Here is a 20672-nt window from a genome sequence, read left to right as displayed (position 1 = left end):
ACAGCTCTTCACCCATGCACTACCAAGGTTTTCCAGCACACAGCTTTGACACTTGGTACATTAAAAAGTTCTAAGTACTTTAAAAAAACTTATTTTAGTTAACTTGATTTAACTAAGCAAGTCAGTTAACAGCAAATTCTTATTTACAATGACAGCCTACCCCGGCCAAACCCCCCGGACGACGCTGGGCCAATTGTGCGCCGCCCTATGGGATTCCAAATCACGGCTGGTTGTGATACAGCCTGGAATCAAACCATGGTCTGTAGTGACGCCTCTAGCACTGCCTTAGACCGCTGCACCACTCAGGAGCCTGACTGATGCAGTTGATCATTACTAGACAGCCATACCCATAACACGATGCAGCCACCCAAAAAACATACAGTATATAATATTAAGAGTGGTACTGCTCCGGTACAGACACATGCTGGTGTCATGTTGGCCTCTTTGGGTATAGCAAGCCCCATCCCCCTCTCCCTGCCTCCTCCTTGCCTCCTTCAACTAGGCTGCTGTGGTCAGAGAGAGGTCGTAAATTCCTGAGAAGACCCTGCCACATGGCCACATAGTATAACAGGCAGAGTAGATTTTCATGGAGCACAAAGGTGCTCCATGAAATGTCTTCCACCTCACAGAACTTGAGGTACGAACACATTTCATGTTACAGAGAAAGCATAGAAGATCGGTGAAGAATCCAGCTACGAACTGGTCCGTTTGTTACAACTTGGGGAAGCTCATGGGAGACGGTGTGGCCACATTACCATAATGCTGTTTATATAATAGCCTCAGATATGAGGTTTACATACATCTAATTGTTGTATAAGATTAATGAGTGAGTATGATACTTTTTACACAATTTTACAATGTGATTTTGGACTGTTTAATGAAGAAAAACTAAAAAAGGGGATTGGAGTTAACTAAATCAGAGGACCGCTCCTGAGCCAAGTTAGGGTCAGGCGTCCTGGGACAGCCCTTTTCTGCCATTCCGAATAAAACCCAACTTTGAGAATTTATCAACAGACCATGTTTTTCTCCATTATGAGAGGACAAAGGTTGTAGACCATTGCTGAATCTTTTAACCATACCACGTGGTTAAACTCTTAGACTATCGATACCGACAGAATAAGAACAAGTCTTTGATATTAATTACTAGTCTGCAGCTAAGAATCCGGTATCATTGAATGCGAAGAACGACAACCGCCGAAAACATCCATTCTATAACGAAACAAATTAATGTCATTCTGAACTATCCACTATAACCACAACCGAGAGAGAGAGGAAGAGAGACGGACAATTCTACAAAAGAAACAAACTTTTCACTAGTGATCAAGATGACACACTGAGAGTAAATATATATATTGATTGCAATTGTTCCCGAATGAGTGAGCGTTCATGTGTACAGGATTAGCATTTCAATTGTTATAATTATCACTCTGTAGTGATTTCTTAGTCGACTCCCACTTTCTCTTTTGTCTAACAAGCCGCCATGCCGGTTCAGCCCACTAGGGCACATTCTCCTATCATTTCTTGTAACCATATTTACTGTTTGTTTATGCATTTCTGTGAATTACTTAGTTAGTAATAAATAAGTGATTTAAGAAAATTGATGTATGGATGACTCATAGTGAAGACTGGGTTTGTGCAGATAACCAACAATTTACAACGTTTGGAATGAGACGAACGTGAGGTAAAGTAAATAATTCATTAATTCGAAGACTAATTGATCAGATAAAATATCTGAAAAATTATTTTAGGAAATGATAACTTTGTAATCTGAATATTTTTCCTTGGTACCCCGACTTCCTAGTTAATTAGTTACATGATTAATCAGTTGATCGCGTAATACTAATTACAGAGAATCTTTGATAAAAACTATAAGTCTCCAATTTAATGATAGTAAAGACACGACACTGGATATTATTTTATTTACCATTGCATTCAGACCGCAAGGACAGCTCACTTGGGAGGTCTTTAACTCCTAGAATTCGCCAGCCGTGAGTAACCATTGCGAATTAATAAGCTGCCCTGTTCAATGCAATTGATCAAGCATATTATGGAAGTGCAAATGTGCTTATAATTGGAATATTTGATGAACTTGGGAATAGAATTCAAAACACAGCAGTGTGAAAACAATTAAGAAGTTTGAGTTTGGGAAACAATGAGATCCTATGCACAATGTAATCTAATCAAATGTCTAATAGTAGGCCTAACGTGGAAATGCAATGCATCAATGGAATGCAACTAAAGGATCTAAAGATACTGGGTGTTTAAATTTAAATAAAGGGAACTAAAGGAGGTCCAAGGGGGCAGTGCATTTAACAATCAAATCAACAACTATGTCAAGTTCTTTGAGGAACCTGTTGAGTTTGCAGGATTAGGTGCAGTTCCAAAGACCCCATTACAAAGGAGTTTACAACAACAGACAACAAAGCCATCAAAACCCATTCAGAAAACAGTCATAAACCACACCCTTCAGCAGCCAACAGCAAGGTCTAGCAATCAACACGGAATCAACACGGTGGGTATCATCCATAATACCAGCCATGATAACCTCTCTACTGTCATGCAAAGGCAAAATGAAATTGCTGACCACCTTGTACTACAGCACAAACAGGCCACACTCCCTGTTAAGGAGATACCTATGTTTGACAGTGATCCTCTAAACTTTAGACTATTTATGCATGTATTTGAGCATGGCATAGAAGATCGGACAAGCAACCACCAGGATAGGCTCTATTACCTGGAACAGTACAACATGGCCACCAGGACTATTCCATAGAGGAGACCTTTACTCACAAAGGACATGGAAGCAAGTACAAGATATCACTGACCTCTTCTGGAAGAGATGGATAAATGAGTATCTTCCACTTATGCAGGAGCGGAACAAGTGGAATAAAACTAAGAGAAACTTCAGTCCTGGTGACCATGTTGTCATCGTCAATGACACAGCCCCAAGGATCTCTTGGATAATGGGGCGTGTAGTGGACCAACATCTTACAGAGACCTATCAATAAACTCTGTATACTCCTGGAGGCGGCTGAGTGAGACACACACACACACAGAGCTCCATCTTTGAATCAAGTGCACCTCTGATTCTTGGATGTCGTACTCTTACATTTTTTGGACATCTAACTCTTGAATTTCTGAATGTTGAACACTTGAACACTTCAAATCTGGGACTGAGATCACTGTACTCTTGTCCTATATGGGACCTTGCATATTTGTTTATAGCTATGAACCATAATACTGCTTTGGTAAAGTATGTCTTGTGTATTGGCTCTATTTTTGAATATTAAGTAAATGTTATGCATTCAGTGCAGTTAACAATTAGGAGCTGTTATGTTAGAGACGATTTAAACATATTTGTATATTTATACACACACTACTGTTCAAAAGTTTGGGGTCACTTAGAAATGTCCTTGTTTTCCATGAAAACAAACATGAAATTAGTACAAAATTAATAGGAAATATAGTCAAGACATCACAGACCGTCACGTTGCATCTATCATCCTTGACAGATGGCGTTAAGTACTCCTCCAGCATCTTTTCATTTTTTCTGCGTCTCTGATGATGCCATCTATTTTGTGAAGTGCACCAGTGCTGCAAAGCACCCCCACAACATGATGCTGCCACTACCATGCTTCGCGGTTGGGATGGTGTTCTGCGGCTTGCAAGACTGCAGGTTATGTCGATATAGGACTCGTTTTACTGTGGATATAGATACTTTTGTACCTGTTTCCTCCAGCATCTTCACATGGTCCTTTGCTGTTCTGAGATTGATTTGTACTTTTCACAACAAAGTACGTTCATCTCTAGGAGACAGAACGCGAGACAGAACGGCTGCATGGTCCCATGGTGTTTATACTGGCATACTATTGTTTGTACAGATGAACTGCTCCCAAGGATGAACCAGACTTGTTGAGGTCTACAATTGTTTTTCTGGGGTCTTGGCTGATTTCTTTTGATTTTCCCATGATGTCAAGCAAAGGGGCACCGATTTTGAAGGTAGACCTTGAAATACATCCACAGGTACAACTCCGATTTACTCAAATAATGTCAAGTAGCCTATCAGAAGGTTCTAAACGCATTACATAATTTTCTGGAATTTTCCAAGCTGTTTAAAGGCACAGTCAACTTAGTGTATGTAAACTTCTGACCCACTGGAATTGTGGTACAGTGAATTATAAGTGAAATAATCTGTCTGTTAACAATTGTTGGAAAAATTACTTGTGTCATGCGCAAAGTAGATGACCTAAGCGACTGGACAAAACTATAGTTTGTTAATGTTATGCTGGTGAATGAGGACCCAAAAGCGACTTAACGAAAACAGAGTCTTTATTCCAGTATATGACAAAAGTAATAATCCTGGATATATCAAGGAGAAAACAAAACAGGAAAAACTGAAATCCACTCGTAGTAGCGAGGACTGACTGGAGACTCGACCATAGACTGCAGGTTGCTTCGGGAAGGCACCGACCATAGCAGACTAAGACACCTGCTCATACGCAGCATCTGAAGAAGATAAAACACGACAGGGCGAGACAAGGACACAGAACAGCGAACATCATACAAGGATCCGACAAGGACAGAAGCGGAAAACAGCGGGAGAAATAGTGGCTCTAATCAGAGGGCAAAATAGGGGACAGGTGTGAAAAGAGTAAATGAGGAACAGCTGGGAGCAGGAACGGAACGATAAGGAGAGAGAACGAGAGAGGAAGAGAGGGAGGGGAAGAGAGGGATAGAAAGAGGGAAAGAACCTAATAAGACCAGCAGAGGGAAACGAATAGAAGGGAAGCACAGAGACAAGACATGATAACCAATGACAAAACATGACAGTTAACAAGAAATGTGTGGAGTAATTGAAAAACTAGTTTTAATGTGTATTTAAACTTCCGACTTCAACTGTATGTAAGTAAGGTTTTTCTGTTCTTTATTTTTAATAAATTAGCAAAACATTCAAAAAACTTGTCATGAACATTTTGCAGAATCAAGTAAACCACCTATAGGCTGTGATTTAAAAGAATCCAGTATGCCTCTAGGGTCAAAATGGTACCAGTCTGTAGTTTGATGGTTACATTATTCATGAAACCACACAAAGCCTTAATGTTAGTCCAAAGAAATATGATATTGCTCTTGGGTGTGGGTAAGTGTTTCCATTTCTTTAATAAATAATGGTGAATTCCATTCTTCCAAAATCTAGTCTAAACTTCCTGTCTGAATAGAATCAAGCAATACACAGAGGGGCTATTTAACTTGACTTTATTCTTTATTCTGCTCATGTTACATGGAGAATAGAGAAACAACTAAAGCACTACAGTCAGGAGATTTTCAGAAAGGTCCATCCGAGAGCTTCACTCTTCACCATGTCCTTTCTGTAACACAAGATGGATGAAGGTTAAAATGTAATAAACTACTGTAAATACTAAAAACATTCTTACAATATTCTGTGCATCGTCAGACATATATGAACCTTTGGGGCTCATTGTTTGAGTGAATAGAATACACTATAAACATCATGAATAATACTAACTGTGTCTACTAGTAAATTAAAGATTTCACGAAATATTGCAATAAATCCATCACATTGTAAGTGACAATACGTGATTATTGATTTATTTGCAGATTTTGATAACACTGAATAGTGAACCTTTATCTTTTCTGACAGGGCTACATTAATCAGGTCAGTTGGCCGGCTTACTGTGGCATATTGTGCTATATTAATGAAACAATCTCTGAATTGGAAAGAAACGTGGTAGGGAAAGTAATTTCTTATCAATTTCACCAGGAGAGATCATGGGTATAATGTTACGTGGCTAGTTAGCTACTAGCTAGCAACACTTGGGCTCGCTATTGTTTGCTTAATAGTTAGCTAACCTTGTGTTCACAGAATATTTGGCAGAACGGGTCCAGCTATATTGTAGCATTTCACCAGAAATATCATAATTTGATTATTTTCATATGGTAGCAAGCTAGTTATCAACGTTTTGGCTAGTTAGCTGTCTGCAGCATCAATTGATGTCTAGCTAGCTAACTTTCTAGCGAACTAGCTAGTTTACTTCTTGGGGAACGATCATTCTGCTTAGTGCATTAGCTAGCCAACATTCATTATACATGACTTGTGTTATCCATCAATTTCTTATTAACTCAAAAATGTAGCTAGCTAGTTAGCTAACTAGTATAAGTTATTTGAATGACAGCCTCATCACATTTATTGGGAATTTACTGACTGGCTATAGCTAGCTAACTAGCCACATATCTCATTATCTGCAAATGAGTGATCATTATTGACATAAATGTTTAATCCCCATATATATGAGTGTCGTCTCACATCATGTCAGTATAATTTCTTTAATTTCTGATCCAGAAAAGCACTCACAAAGCCACACCTGTAGCATGTGTTGCTTGAAGTAAACATGGTTGTTTTCTTTAAGCTTTGAAATGATGTCTTCCAAGCATTCTATGGCCAGAAAATGACATCTTCAACAAAAAGTAGAAATGACAGCCAAAATGTAATGATAGACAAAAATGCTGTTGTGGATTATTTAATGAAGCCTACATGAGCATTATTATTAAGTGTTGTGTTTTTTTATGGAGACCTTTACCTTTAATCAATTAAATATGCAAAGTACTTCATTTTATATTGATATGTAGATTGTCTGTCACAGGTGTTGCTGCAATCCATATCACTTTCGTTTACAATGTTTTGATTAATTAAAAGTTGTTCTTCAATAACTTTATTTTCGCAGAAGAGTTGCCCCTGTGTAGGCATAACTTGGCATAATAAGTAATTGTCTGCAATTAAATATGATAACAAAATCCTTGTACTACCAGGGCATTCTAGTCTAATCATATTTGTTTAGTTGTTATATGACAATACTCAGTTGAACTTTTTACTATATAGATTTAGTTGTTCTTGATGTTACTTCTTTCGGGCGGGAGTAGTGAACACAGACAATGACCATTTCCGATGTCTAGTATCAAGCTGGCTTGGTGCCGTAACATCATAATATCAGCTAGTCTGACACGGTTATCACAGAGCTCAGTGTAATCTCCCGAGGTATTGTTTTGATGAAACCAGTGCTAACACAGTGGACACCTGAGAAGTTCCGCTTCTTAGTTGCAATCAACCCTTTAAACGTACAAAACAATTGAGGTTGGGTCTGTCATCATACATGGTATAAGGGAGTTTGCAAATTATAACCAATGTAATTATGTTGATTGAAATAACTGACCTGGGAGTCGGCATCACAACTCTTGGCCTCACTCGTCATCCTTTCCTTTCTGTGACAGAGAGGATAGATAAAGAATGAGAACACTGTTTTCTGGTTGATATTTTACACAATGGGGAACTTCAACAAGTATGTATAGTTACTTGGTAACACTTGACGCATTTATTACTTATTTTCTTCAGGAATAAATGAGTGAATATCGAGAATTGAAATGACCATTAAATAGAATCTCAGATACGAGACGTTAAAACTATTTAAGGTTAAGGCTTTTGTCATGGGAAACTGCAAAATTATAACCTATACAACACTGCACATTGACAGCAAATTCACTGACTTTGGATCCAGCATCACGACTCTTGGCTCTCATCTTGTTGACCTGAGACTCAGCAATATCAGCCCTCTCTTCTGCCTCATCCAGTTCATGCTGAATCTTACGGAACTTGCCCAAATTGGCATTGGCTTGTTCCTCCTGTGAAAAAGGTTTATACGATTTAAGTTTCCAGCAAACACAACAATTTGAGACTTAGAGATGCATCAGTTGGACGATGGAAGATTTTCGACTTACAGCCTCCTCTGAAGTTCTCTTGTAGGATTTGACCTTAAGCTGCAGTTTGTCCACCAGGTCCTGCAGGCGGCTCAAATTCTTACGGTCTTCCTCAGTCTGCATCCAAAAAGAATGGATATTTCTTTTGTCATACCGAATAAACATTAAACAGTAAACATTTTACATTTGATTCTGAACATGTTAACAGTGCACTTTCAACTTGAACTTTGTGATGTACCTGGTAGGTGAGTTCTTTGATGCGTCTCTCATATTTACGGACTCCTTTCACAGAATCACTGCTCCTCCTTTGCTCCAGTTCCACTTCAGTCTCTAGCTCTCTCACCTCGAAAGATATTAACGCAACATTTCCAATTACTTTGTTAGTTACCACTACTTTTAATATTGCAGCTAGAAATATTACTGGAGATATGACATGTGACATTGAATTAATAGAAGAGAATGCAGCTTAGACACTCACTCTGGCCTCCAGTTTCTGGATCTGCTTCTTGCCCCCCTTCATGGCGATTTGTTCAGCTTCATCCAGGCGGTGCTGCAGGTCCTTGATGGTCTGCTCCATGTTCTTTTTCATGCGCTCCAGGTGAGCACTTGTATCCTGCTCCTTCTTCAGCTCTTCTGCCATCATGGCAGCATCAGTAATGGCCTTCTTGGCTTTTTCCTCAGCATTTCTACACTCCTGCACAGCCTCCTCCATTTCATTCTGAAGCTGGGATGTGTCGCCCTCTAGCTTCTTCTTCTGGCTCAGTAAGCTGGTGTTCTACGCATATATTTGAAATGTTGTTTGTATATTACCTCTACGTACATCAAATAGCAGATATTTAAGGAGAACGCTAATTGTTCTATATTACTGTCTTACCTGTGAGTGCAGCAGCTGAACTCTCTCACTAACATCCAGCAGTTCCTGCTCAGCGAGTTTGCGGCCTCTCTCAGTCTGCTCCACCAGGGCTCTCAGCTCATCCAGTTCAGCCTGCATCAGGTTGTTCCGTCTCTCCACAATGGCAATGTTCTCCTTCAGGTCATCACTGCTACGAAGAGCATCATCCAGCTGCAGTTGAGAATCCTGTAGAAAGAATCAATGATTTTACTCATTTTATTTTGTTACACAGTGTGGCTTGGTTTTTTCTGAAGGCAAAAGCTATGTTTTTAATTCATTGGTGTGGAAGTAATACCTTCAGATGGGAATGGAGACCCTTAAGTTGCTTCTGGGCCTCTGATGCCTGCCTGTTGGCCTGGCTGAGCTGGATCTCCATCTCATTGAGATCTCCCTCCATCTTCTTCTTCAGCCTCAGAGCTTCATTCCTGCTGCGAGTCTCTGCCTCCAGGGTGCTTTGCAGGGTATCCACAACTCTCTGCTGGTTCCTCTTATTCATCTCCATTTCCTCATCCTTCTCTACCAGCTTCCGTTCAATGTCAGCTTTCACCTGATTGAACTCCAGCTGAGCTCTCAGGATCTTGCCCTCCTCATGCTCTAGGGAGCCCTATGAGAACACAGCCATCCATAGTTTGTCAAATGTAGTTCTGGTACTTTCACTACCAGTAAATATTTTCCAATCTCACCTCAGCTTCCTCTAGAGCAGACTGTATCTCAGCCTTCTCCTGCTCCAGCTGTTTACGGATCTTTTCCAGCTCATGGATGCTCTTTCCTCCTTCACCAAGCTGCTCAGTCAGGTCAGAAATTTCCTCTGTGGAAAATATAATTGTACATCAATTTTTTTTTGTGATCTGATCTCTATAGCATATCTATCTGATCTCTATCTGATCTCTATAGCATATCGATCTTCAATTGACTAAGTTATATAACCCAATGATTCTTATGCTCTGACCTTGGAGGTTCTTGTTCTCCCTCTTCATGGTCTCCAGATGATCCAGAGACTCCTCATAAGAGTTCTTGAGTTTGAAGAGCTCAGTGCTGAGAGATCTGGCCTCTTTCTGGGAGCTCTCCAGCTCAGTCTGAGACTCCTCAAACTTCTGCTTCCACTCAGCCAGGACCTGAAAATCATACATGTATTTTAGGTAGTTTGAATACAGTGTATGATTAAGGTGAGATGTGCTTATTGTCCATTAACTTACAAAGAATAGAAATGTGTCTTTGTGCTCAAAACCCAACCCCCCGAGACACACAGGCGTTGGAAGCTATGGGTCAGCCACAGTGCAGTGCCCCTGGAGCAATTATTGGGGTTTAAGTACCTTGCTCAAGGGCACAACGGCAGGTGGTGTAGGATGTAGGATGACCCTCCAGTTGCCGGCTAACTCCGCACCAGGTTTTCTTGTCTGAGGGTGTTGGCCCACTTCTCAAATATCTAGGCTACCCCTATCATGTATAATAATGAAGCATAATAGGACTTCTGTATTCCATATGTTTATTTCTTACCTTGTCAAAGTTCCTTTGCTTCTTGTCCAAAGAGGCAGCAGCTGCATTAGATCTCTCCACATCCACCATGAGATCTTCAATCTCATTCTGGAGTCTGTGTTTAGTCTTCTCTAGGGATGAACATTTAGCATTTACAGCTTCCACAGCTTCCTCTGCATCCTGCAAACGCTGAGCCAGTTTCTTCCTAGATTGGCATAGTTGAGAAACACATTTCAGCTGCCTTTTTTCTGTCTGGAAGTACAGTATAATGGTTGTTTAACACGTAATCAATGTATTATATATTGATCATGTACAGTAGATTTGTGTATTGCTTTTTCAGCCAAGGTTCAATAGCCTGAAAAGTAAGAAAACATCCTTACTTTGCATCCTCAAGCTCTTCAGTCTTCTGGATGGCATCAGTTTCATACTTGGTTCTCCACTGAGCCACCTCAGCATTAGCCTTGGACATGCCACGCTGCAGCTCAGCCTTAGCCTCCTGTTCCTCCTCATACTGCTCCCTCAACAGATCGGAGTCATGGCGAGCAGACTGCACTGCATGGGCAAGTGCGTTCTTTGCCTGGTAAGGAAATTTATAAAAGGATCTGTAATTATGCCTGATGATGAATGTAGTTAGATAAGAGACACTGCATTCTTTGTATAAATACCTTGACTTCCTCCTCTAGTTGTCTCTTGAGGTCTTCAATCTGCTGAACGTTGGACTGCTTACCTCTGGTCAGTTGAGAGACCAGAGAGTCCTTCTCTTCCAGCTGTCTGGCAAGTTCACCTGTTTTCATGATATTCAAATTATTTAAAATTATATGACTAATTGTGGTAATTCATTTTGTCTGTTTATATGCATGTCCAGGTTTTTAGTTAATATACCATTCTCAGTTTGAAGCTTTGCTTTCTGCATAGTGAAATCATTGATGGATCGCTGTCCTTCCTCAGCTTTCGTCCTGTATTCACTCATCTGGTCCTCCAGAGTGCGGCACATTTTCTCCAGGTTTGTCTGAAAACATTTGTTTTTTAGATAACACAGCACAACCTTCATAGATTGTATATACTAACCTAATGGCATGTGCAGTTCCATTTGTTATATCTATCTGATCTCAGAAAGGTATTGTATTTTGTCATTATGAATCCACTGACCTTAGCCTTGACAATCTGCTCCATGTTGGAGACCACATCATCCAGCTCCAGCCTGAGCTCACTCTTCTCTTTCTCCAGCTTCTGCTTCACTCTCTGAAGGTTGTCAATCTGTTCTCCCAGGTCAGCTACACTGTCAGCATTTTTCTTCCTCAGAGTGGCAGCTGTAGCCTCATGCTGCAGGGTAGCCTCTTCAAGGTCTCTGCGCACCTTCTGGAACTCAGCCTCCCTCTTCTTGTTCATCTCAATCTGGGCAGCAGTGGCTCCACCAGCCTCCTCCAGCCTCTCACTGATCTCTTCTAGCTCTCTGGACAAGTCTGCCCTCTGTTTCTCCACCTTGGCACGGGCAGCTCTTTCAGCCTCCAGCTCTTCCTCTAATTCCTCAATGCGGGCCTGAAATGTTAGGATTTAAAATGTTCTGGTAAGATGAGAACATAAGCATATGTAACAGAAAGATTCCCTTTTCAACGATGCCATTGAAATACCTGCAGCTCCTTCAGTTTCTTCTGGAGCTGGGCACCCAAAGCCTGCTCATCCTCAATCTTGCTGTTGAGTTGGCTCATCTCAAAGTCCTTCCTGATAAGTAAATAACACATTTGAGCACCTTCTGTAAAATAACTATTCATGCTATTTTGTGGGATCTTACTTCTTCATTCTCTCCTCCAGCTGCTGCTTGTCATTCTCCAGGTCCATTAGGCTCTCCTGGGTCAACTTCAAGTCTCCTTCCAGCTTTCTCTTGGCTCTCTCAAGGTCCATTCTCACCTTCTTCTCTTGCTCCAGAGACCCTTCAAGCTGATAAAGGATATATTAAACAATATTCATAGTAAGCAATTTACTGTTGCGTATTTTTAGGATATTACTCATTTTGTTGTACTTTTTGTGAATTACTATTTGATACTCACATCATCAACTTGCTGTTCCAGTTTGGCTTTGGCCTTGGTCAGCGTGTTGACTTTGTCCTCCTCACTCTGCAGGTCATCCAGCGTTTGTTGATGAGCCTCTTGCAGAGCCTTCTTCTCCTTGGTCAGCTTGGCAATGATTTCGTCCAGAGCTGCCATCTCCTCAGTAAGGTTTTTAACCTTCGGAAACAGAACAGTGTCATTACATTTTTATCCAAACCACTTAATTGGAATTTTAACATCACAAGAATAAAGATAAACCATTACCTTGTTCTCTGTGGCATGCTTTTCCTTCTCCACTTTAGCCAGAGTGAGCTCCAGATCATCAATGTCCTTCTTGAGTTCTGAGCACTCATCCTCCAGCTTCCTCTTCTTAGCAGTTAGTTCTGAATTCATCTCCTCCTCATCCTCCAGTCTTTCTGTCAGCTCTTTGGCTTTGGCCTCAAGCTGGATTTTGCTCTTGATCAGACCTTCACATCTCTCTTCAGCATCACCAATAGTGTCTTCTTGCTGTCAATGTGTCAATATATAAGTATTATAAGTATTTGAAGTTTGTTTGGTGGCATAATATTTGGACAGTACAAATAATTGACAAATGCTCCACTGATTGTTTGTATTTACCAAATCATGTGGCTCCTCTCTCTGTTTTTCCATTTCTCTAGTTAGCTAAAAGCTCATTTTGACAAAGGCCATTTTGACAAAGGATGTGAATGCAACAACTGTAGTGCAGTTAAAGTTACTCACAGTTTGGACAGCGAGCTGCAGGTCATTCTTCTCTTGGATAAGGGATACCATCTTCTCTTCCAGCTCCTTTTTACGGGCTTCACTTTTAGCATAAGCCTCTTTAAGCTTCAGGAATTCTTCCTTCATGTTGGCCATCTCCTTCTCAGTCTCTGCTGACTTCAGCAGAGGTTTGATCTTGAAGTACATCTTCATCCAGGGCCAATTCTTGACACCCATGAAGGCACGAATGTTCCATTGGATCACAAGCAAGGCATCCCTGTGAAATTTAATATAATTATACAGCCTTTTCTTCCTCCACCATATTGTCTGCAGAAGTTGTATCTATTCTTATTCCAACCTGCGGTCAACAATTTTCTGGAACTCAATTCTGGCAAGTAGACCACGTGATCTGGCCTGGAAGCCAGTGATGATAAGAGCGAGACGATCGTCTCTCATCTCCTCAAGTAGACCCAGGAGACCAGCCTTGAAGAACACCTAAAGATACACAAGTTCATAATGTAGTGCTTGTATCGTCTTGTATTTGGCAGGATTGTATTTTGATGCCAGTTGAGCATAAATACCTTGAATGTGTTATCCCCAGATTTACAAAACGTGGTAGTTCTATTTAGATTGCTGATTTCATGCCAATTTTTACAAAAATGACACAAATTGACCACAATTTGGGCCTGTAATGAGCTAATTATATTTGGCCAAGGCTTGGATCCATTGGTAACGCCCCGTTTGGCCCCCATCCTGCCTCCCTGGATCCCGCCTGAAAGATCAGTATCATGTTCTGTTTCTTTACCTTCAGGCCTACATTTTTGTTGTCCCTCTCCCTTCACATTTCTCACTGTCAATTGTGAATGATAATTCTTCAAGTTTTACCGGTGAAACGTCTTTGCAAAAACTGCATGCCTTTCATTTGATCTTAATCAGTTTCATGGGAATGTTCATTTAGATCTTCTAGTTGTGTAGATTGAGCGAGTTTTATAGCAGATGGTGTTAACAACCTGTAGCATACCTGTGTTTTGTTTCAACTAAAATACATATTTTGCTTAATGGCGTGCACTGTTGAGTTCTGGCCACATGAGACAAAAATGCAACTATTCGCACAATCCTCCTAAAATCTCATAAGAAATTAAGTGCTGTTTTTTTCTTACAGTAACATTATACAATGCTATTATAGTCTGTTCTGTTATGTACAATACTGTCATTGGGATATTGCAGACATTGATTCAGCTTTGATCTAACTTTATTAAACAAGAAACCAGAGCAGCCTGTTCTCTACGAGTAGAGCAGAGACTGTGTGTGAGTAGAGAATCCCACACATGCGCAGAAGCTTTGGGACCTTTAACCTGGGAAGAGGGGTCCAGAAAAGTCAGATCCCCAGCCACTCTGTGGATTTTAGAACTTCAATCCCAGCATGCTGACCAAGAGTTACACAATTTGGCAAGGTCTTTAAAAACATGTACAAAAACAGTATGGCCACAATGCTTTTAATTGCTTATAAGTAGCTACTTTAGATCTGGATCTACCACATGGTGGCACTACACCAAATATACACTGAGTATAACAAACATTAGGAACACCTTCATAATATTGACTTACTTGCACCCCCCCCCCCCTTTCCATAGGGATGCTGGCCCATGTTGACTGGCAAATTGGCTGGATGTCTTTGGGTGGTGGAACATTCTTAATACACACGGGAAACTGTTAACCATGAAAAACCCAGCAGTGTTGTAGTTCTTGAAACAAACTGGTGCGCCAAGCACCTACTATCATACCCCGTTCAAAGGCACTTCCATTTTTGTTTTTCCCATTCACCCTCTGAATGGCACACGTACACAATCCATGTCTCAATTCTCTTAAAGCTTAAAAATCATCCTTTAACCCGTCTCCTCCCCTTCATCTGCACTGATTAAAGTGGATTTAACAAGTGACATCAATAAGGGATCATAGCTTTCACCGGGATTCACCTGGTCAGTCTGTCAAGGAAAGAGCAGGTCCTCGACTTGACCCATTTGTTCTTAATGTTTTGTATACTCTGTTTTTATCTAGACGAGACACATTTTCCCTAGACACAGATGACATGAGGTAAGCATGACCAGTGGTATATCAGCACTTATTTCAAAGGGCATTGCTCAGGTTACCATGATAGTGATGTTTTGGTAATATTGCTGCTATTTTTCCACCCTCGTACAACAGGTTGCTTTTTTATTGCTTTTCATCTATTTAGAGAACTTACCTTAGTGTGTCCTAATCTGTACTGGGTGTGGTCAATATCCAAAGAGCCCAACAGTTTTTCAGCTGCCTTCATGTTGTCCATGAACTGACCCTCGGGGATAGCATTTGGATTGAGGATGCGGTATCTGAATTTAAATCAGAAAGAAATTATCTTAAAAAAGGGAACATTTTAATAGTTAAACAATTGAATTTTTTTTTTAAGAAAACAATTGAATTTTTTTTTAAAGTTATTTTTACCTTTGTTTGAAGTCGGCATACAGGATTCTGTTGGGGAAGCCCTTTCTGCAGATCCTGATGCCTTCCAGCACACCGTTACAGCGCAGCTGGTGCATGACCAGAGGATTCTCCATGGCCCCAGGAGTCTTGGTCTCATTGGGGATGATGCAACGCACAAAGTGGGGGTGAGTAGACCTCAAGTTGGTCATGAGTTTACCCAAGTTCTCCTGTCAGTATGACAAATGTAGAATTTTCCATCAGTGAATGAGTCTCCAAGTACCTTACAGGTCACAGTGGCATTTAATGCTAACATGCCTAACCCAACATACTGGCATCTCAAATATAGCGCAAATATAATACATCTGTTAATATTCTGACATGTGAAAACATCATACATATATTGATTTAAGCTCAGATTTACCCTGTGCAATGCAGACACAGTCTGGAAGGAAGAGCCTTTCTTCTTTTTTCCTCCAGCCGCTTTTTCTTCAGGTGCTGTATAACAATGAAATAACTATTCAAATATACTTTTATTACTACTATCATATACTGTGGATTATTTATTTGAGTGTGTTGTAGTCTTTACTGATATAAACACATAGTACCTCCTTCTGCACCAGCATAGTTCACAAAGAGGTTGGCCAGGAACTTAAGACTTGACTTCTGGAACAGTCCAACCACAGTCTCATTCAGGGGGTCCTTGTTCTTCACCAGCCAATTACCAATGTTGTAGTCAACAATGCCAGCATAGTGAACCAAGGAGAAATGGGCCTCTGGTCTACCCTTAATAATCCTAGGCTTCTGGAAACATGCATTTTTGCCCAGATGCGTATCATACAGCTTAGCTTTGAATGTAGAATCACTGGCCTTTGGGAACATGCACTCCTCTTCAAGGATGGACATGATACCCATGGGCTAGTGGAAGGAATGAATGAAAATTAATTAATTTTAAGGGAAAGCAGAGTGAATAAATATCAGAATAATTTGTAATGGAAGGACATTTATTGAGATGTACCTTGTAATGTTTGAAATCTCAAAGATGACTTAGGTCATATCATATCAACTACTGCACAACTGAAGATACCAACCCTTTCAATGAGGTCAATGCAGGCAGCCAAGTCCATGCCAAAGTCAATGAACTCCCAGACGATGCCCTCTTTCTTATACTCTTCCTGCTCCAGCACAAACATGTGGTGGTTGAAGAACTGCTGCAGCTTCTCATTAGTGAAGTTGATGCACAGCTGCTCAAAGGTGTTGAACTGAAATAGAAGTTCACAGTTACTTTATTTTGTCAGCTGTAATGTTCTAGATTAATTTTTTCAAGTGTTCTTTTTTAAAATCAATTTGACACTCACATCAAAGATCTCAAAGCCAGCAATGTCCAGCACACCAATGTAGTGCTGGCGAGCATTCTTAGTATCCAGAGAAAGGTTGATTCTTATCACCATCCAGAGGAACATGTTCTCGTAAACTTTCTTTGACAGTGCACCAATAGAGTAGTACACCTACAAAATATTGAGAAAATAAATTACTAAAACATAGCCTCAATATAAATGTGGGAATTACAGGTAGGGAAATATTAGCAACTCTATACCGAAGTGTTAGCTGCTTGAAATGTAAAACTATTTTGAGACTCACCTGGTCGACATTCTGACCTTTGGTGACCCACTCATTTCCTACTTTGACCCTTGGATGACACAGCCCCTTGACTAGGTCAGCAGAGTTCAGGCCCATCAGATATGCAGCTTTGTCAATATCTGGAACGTCAAAGTTGTATGATTAGAAGAGGCACACTAACTGCATTTTGATGTTCAGATACTACTTTATAATGAACTGAGAGGTTTTAAATCCTCAGCACTCACCCTCAGTGCCATCTGCCTCTGCTTGCTCCTCCCGCTGCTTATTCTTGAACTTCATGTTGCCGTAGTGCATGATGGCACCAGTCAGCTTATAAATGCCATTCTTCTCCTCTTGGGAGAAGCCCAGCACATCAAAGGCATCCTAGTTCCAAAAATGCCATTGTTTTGTACTGGAGAAAGAGTTGGATACAAGTGGGAAATGATCGTATGTACAGTATGTACATATTCTACTCACATCAGTAGCCATTAGCTCATCTGCATCATTAATGGAGGTTACAGCAATCTCTCCTTGGGAGATGAAGGCATAGTCATAGGGATTGCTGGTGATGAGTAGCATCTCTGAAAATAATTGAACAGCACAGTTTCATTTGTGTTTGGGCTGTGGTATAGGTCAAAACAAGATACACTCAGTATTAGGATTGGGGTCAATTCTAAAATTGGCATTGTGTTATATTATAAATAGACAGGACGGCAAATTAGTCCTAATCAAGTTTCGAAAAACTGCAGCTGGAGATTGATTTGTGTGCATCCAATTTCAGTGTTGCGTACTTGCATGGAATTTAAATAATTTAAACTTTCTTATGAAAAAAGGAAACGTCACAACATAAATCACGCTACATTGTGCTGAGTGTTTTTCGCTGGGGGATCGGGGGTAGCACACTCTCTGGGCTGGCTGCACCATAATATTTTTATTTGATTTCATCAGAAATTTTCCGTTTAATCCTGAATTGACCTCAACCCTACTCAGTTTGATGATTCAATACTCACCCAGCAGTTCTGGTTTCTTTTGGGACAGGATCTGGTAGAAGATGTGATAGTCTCTCTCAGCCTTGAGCTGGAAAGTGACACGTGACTTCTCCAGAAGATCTGATCAGTATGGAAAAGTGCTTTTGGTATTAATGTGTTTCCTGTCAAATATATCTGTTCATTCCTGAGCAAATTGAGTGTTGTACTCACAAGTCTCAATGTCAGCAGACGAAAGCTTCCCACTGACTCCAAAATGAATGCGGATGAATTTACCCTGTAAATTATTGTAATAGCATAAATGAATGAGCACACGAGAACTGGGTTCAAGTAGTATTTGTTTTCTTTTTGAATACCTTAAGTGCGCATGATTGAGTTTGCATGGTGTAATGGAACTGGTGGAATAGTCCTACAAGTTTAAATCCCACATTTCTGGTTCTCAATCAAACACTGAAAGTATTTGAAATAAAACAAATACTTTTTAACCCAGGTCTGGTGCACAGACAGACCCAAAAGGGAAGATTAACTAACGTCATGACATCAGCTAATGGTTATACAATTCAAATCCAGAGGATAAGATTTTAATGATATTTGACAAACAAACAAGACCAAACTTACGAATCTGGAGGAGTTGTCATTCCTGATGGTCTTGGCATTACCAAAAGCCTCCAGGGCAGGATTGGCCTGGATGATTTGATCCTCCAGGGTCCCCTACAACCCAACAACCACACAGTGTTAAAATGCAGCATTAAAATAAATACTGTACAAACATATATTGGATTTTGTTAACATACTGTATGCCCATCCAGCCATGAAGAATGTTTAATTTAGGATCGATAACAATCAATATTGTTAACCTTTTTTTCTTCCGCGGCACTTTTCTTTCCGCTAACAGCAGCAATGCTGGCGAAATACTGGATGACTCTCTTGGTGTTAACAGTCTTTCCAGCACCGGATTCTCCACTAGGATTTAAAAATACAAATGTTGATGTCTCAGAATTTCTCTTAATTTCTAATAGTCCCAAATGGATATAACCTTTGGTTGATGTACTTACGTGATAAGGACAGACTGATTTTCCCTGTCTGTTGAAAGAGAATTATCAGTAAATGTGACATTATCCAAATATCATTTGATTTCTATATTTGAAAAGGAAAAGTTATATTTGACCTGACAACATGTACTGGTAGGCATTGTCAGAGATGGAGAAGATGTGAGGAGGAGCTTCTGTCCTCTTCTTGCCTCTGTATGCATTGACAACAGACTGATCGTACACTGGCAGCCACTTGTATGGGTTGACAGTGACACAGAACAGCCCTGAGTAGGTCTGTGGAAGACAAGGGGATGCATATTTAGTTTAATTCATTTGAATGAATGATTGATTTAATGGAGATATTAGCAGACAGGTCATTACTTACGTAGATCATCCAGGCTGCATAACGCTCTTTGAGGTTAAACAGCACAGCGGGCTCGTGCAGGAAGGTGAACATCGCCATGTCCTCAATTTTATCAAACTTTGGCGGGTTCTGGGGGTGGACGTCGTCCTCCTTCACAGTAACAGTCTGAAAGAAGAGCAAATGAAATTGTTTTGTTTCATTTTAAGGTGCAGAGGTGTTCTCATCCTAATTTGAGATTACACACAACATTGAATTGTCACAAATCATCCATTTACATGTAATGCCTGATTTACATAAAACATGTTCAAGATCTCAAGTTAGGATTCTTCTTTTTGTTGTCTCTTGTGAGAATAATACTTTTAGTAATCTATAAAGCGAGTTATCCTAGTAGGAAAATTAATTATCTTATGATTTTCTAGGTATCCATTTTCCAGGTCATATTCTTTTAGAAATGCTCTTCAACAGAATATTTACCTTTCCAAACTCCGTTTCAGCGGTGACTTTAGCCCCATCTCTGCTGGTGATTGTGGCCTTGACGTATTCTACCTCAGGGTCAGGCACATAGCACTCTCTCTTTATGTCAAAGGGTCTAGTCTGGCATTCCATACGCTCCTTGTCTGATTTACGCAGAAAGGAAGCTGCGGCGCCAAACTCTGCCATCAAACTGTCCCCCATTCTTAAACCTGTGAAGACAGGAACAGAGCATTGAATACATACAGTATGTACATATTACATACATTACAGTAAAAGGTTTGAGTTAATGAAGTCCCAGACTCTGCCATCAAACTGTCCCCCATTCTTAAACCTGTGAAGGCAGGAACAGAGCATTGAATACATACAGTATGTACATATTACATACATTACAGTAAAAGGTTTGAGTTAATGAAGTCCCAGACTCTGCCATCAAACTGTCCCCCATTCTTAAACCTGTGAAGACAGGAACAGAGCATTGAATACATACAGTATGTACATATTACATACATTACAGTAAAAGGTTTGAGTTAATGAAGTCCCAGACTCTGCCATCAAACTGTCCCCCATTCATAAACCTGTGAAGACAGGAACAGAGCATTGAATACATACAGTATGTACATATTACATACATTACAGTAAAAGGTTTGAGTTAATGAAGTCCCAGACTCTGCCATCAAACTGTCCCCCATTCTTAAACCTGTGAAGGCAGGAACAGAGCATTGAATACATACAGTATGTACATATTACATACATTACAGTAAAAGGTTTGAGTTAATGAAGTCCCAGACTCTGTCATCAAACTGTCCCCCATTCATAAACCTGTGAAGACAGGAACAG

General features: G+C 40.2%; 1 protein-coding gene across 1 annotated transcript; it reads right to left on the bottom strand.

The window, feature by feature from the left end:
- Positions 1-7239: 7239 nt before the first annotated feature.
- Positions 7240-20068, bottom strand: LOC124039664 (myosin-7-like). The gene is made up of 37 exons (XM_046355865.1): positions 19836-20068; positions 19383-19526; positions 19135-19291; positions 19022-19049; positions 18824-18929; positions 18585-18677; positions 18180-18243; positions 17991-18089; positions 17458-17561; positions 17226-17364; positions 17002-17120; positions 16719-16868; positions 16452-16622; positions 15969-16278; positions 15785-15858; positions 15385-15590; positions 15149-15272; positions 13262-13398; positions 12925-13180; positions 12448-12690; positions 12184-12360; positions 11928-12073; positions 11767-11857; positions 11285-11674; positions 11018-11144; positions 10801-10919; positions 10516-10712; positions 10157-10340; positions 9609-9774; positions 9343-9467; positions 8955-9263; positions 8642-8845; positions 8246-8542; positions 8006-8110; positions 7789-7884; positions 7558-7692; positions 7240-7275 (listed from the first exon to the last, which is right to left on the bottom strand). The coding sequence occupies exons 1-37, from the start codon at positions 20034-20036 to the stop codon at positions 7255-7257; spliced, it is 5814 nt and encodes a 1937-aa protein (XP_046211821.1). The 5' UTR covers positions 20037-20068; the 3' UTR covers positions 7240-7254.
- Positions 20069-20672: the final 604 nt, after the last annotated feature.

Source organism: Oncorhynchus gorbuscha, linkage group LG07, assembly GCF_021184085.1.
Source record: "Oncorhynchus gorbuscha isolate QuinsamMale2020 ecotype Even-year linkage group LG07, OgorEven_v1.0, whole genome shotgun sequence".
NCBI lineage: Eukaryota > Metazoa > Chordata > Actinopteri > Salmoniformes > Salmonidae > Oncorhynchus > Oncorhynchus gorbuscha.
This window is presented reverse-complemented; position numbering and strand designations above follow the sequence as displayed.

What these genes read in the sequence shown, in the direction of transcription:
- LOC124039664 (XM_046355865.1), bottom strand. Translation starts at nt 20,036, where the DNA reads ATGGGGGACAGTTTGATGGCAGAGTTTGGCGCCGCAGCTTCCTTTCTG. An exon ending in GGAGAACAAGAACCTCCAAG is followed by an intron (nt 9,468 to 9,608) that starts GTCAGAGCATAA and finishes TATTTTCCACAG; the next exon opens with AGGAAATTTCTGACCTGACT. An exon ending in CTGCTCTAGAGGAAGCTGAG is followed by an intron (nt 9,264 to 9,342) that starts GTGAGATTGGAA and finishes GTGTTCTCATAG; the next exon opens with GGCTCCCTAGAGCATGAGGA.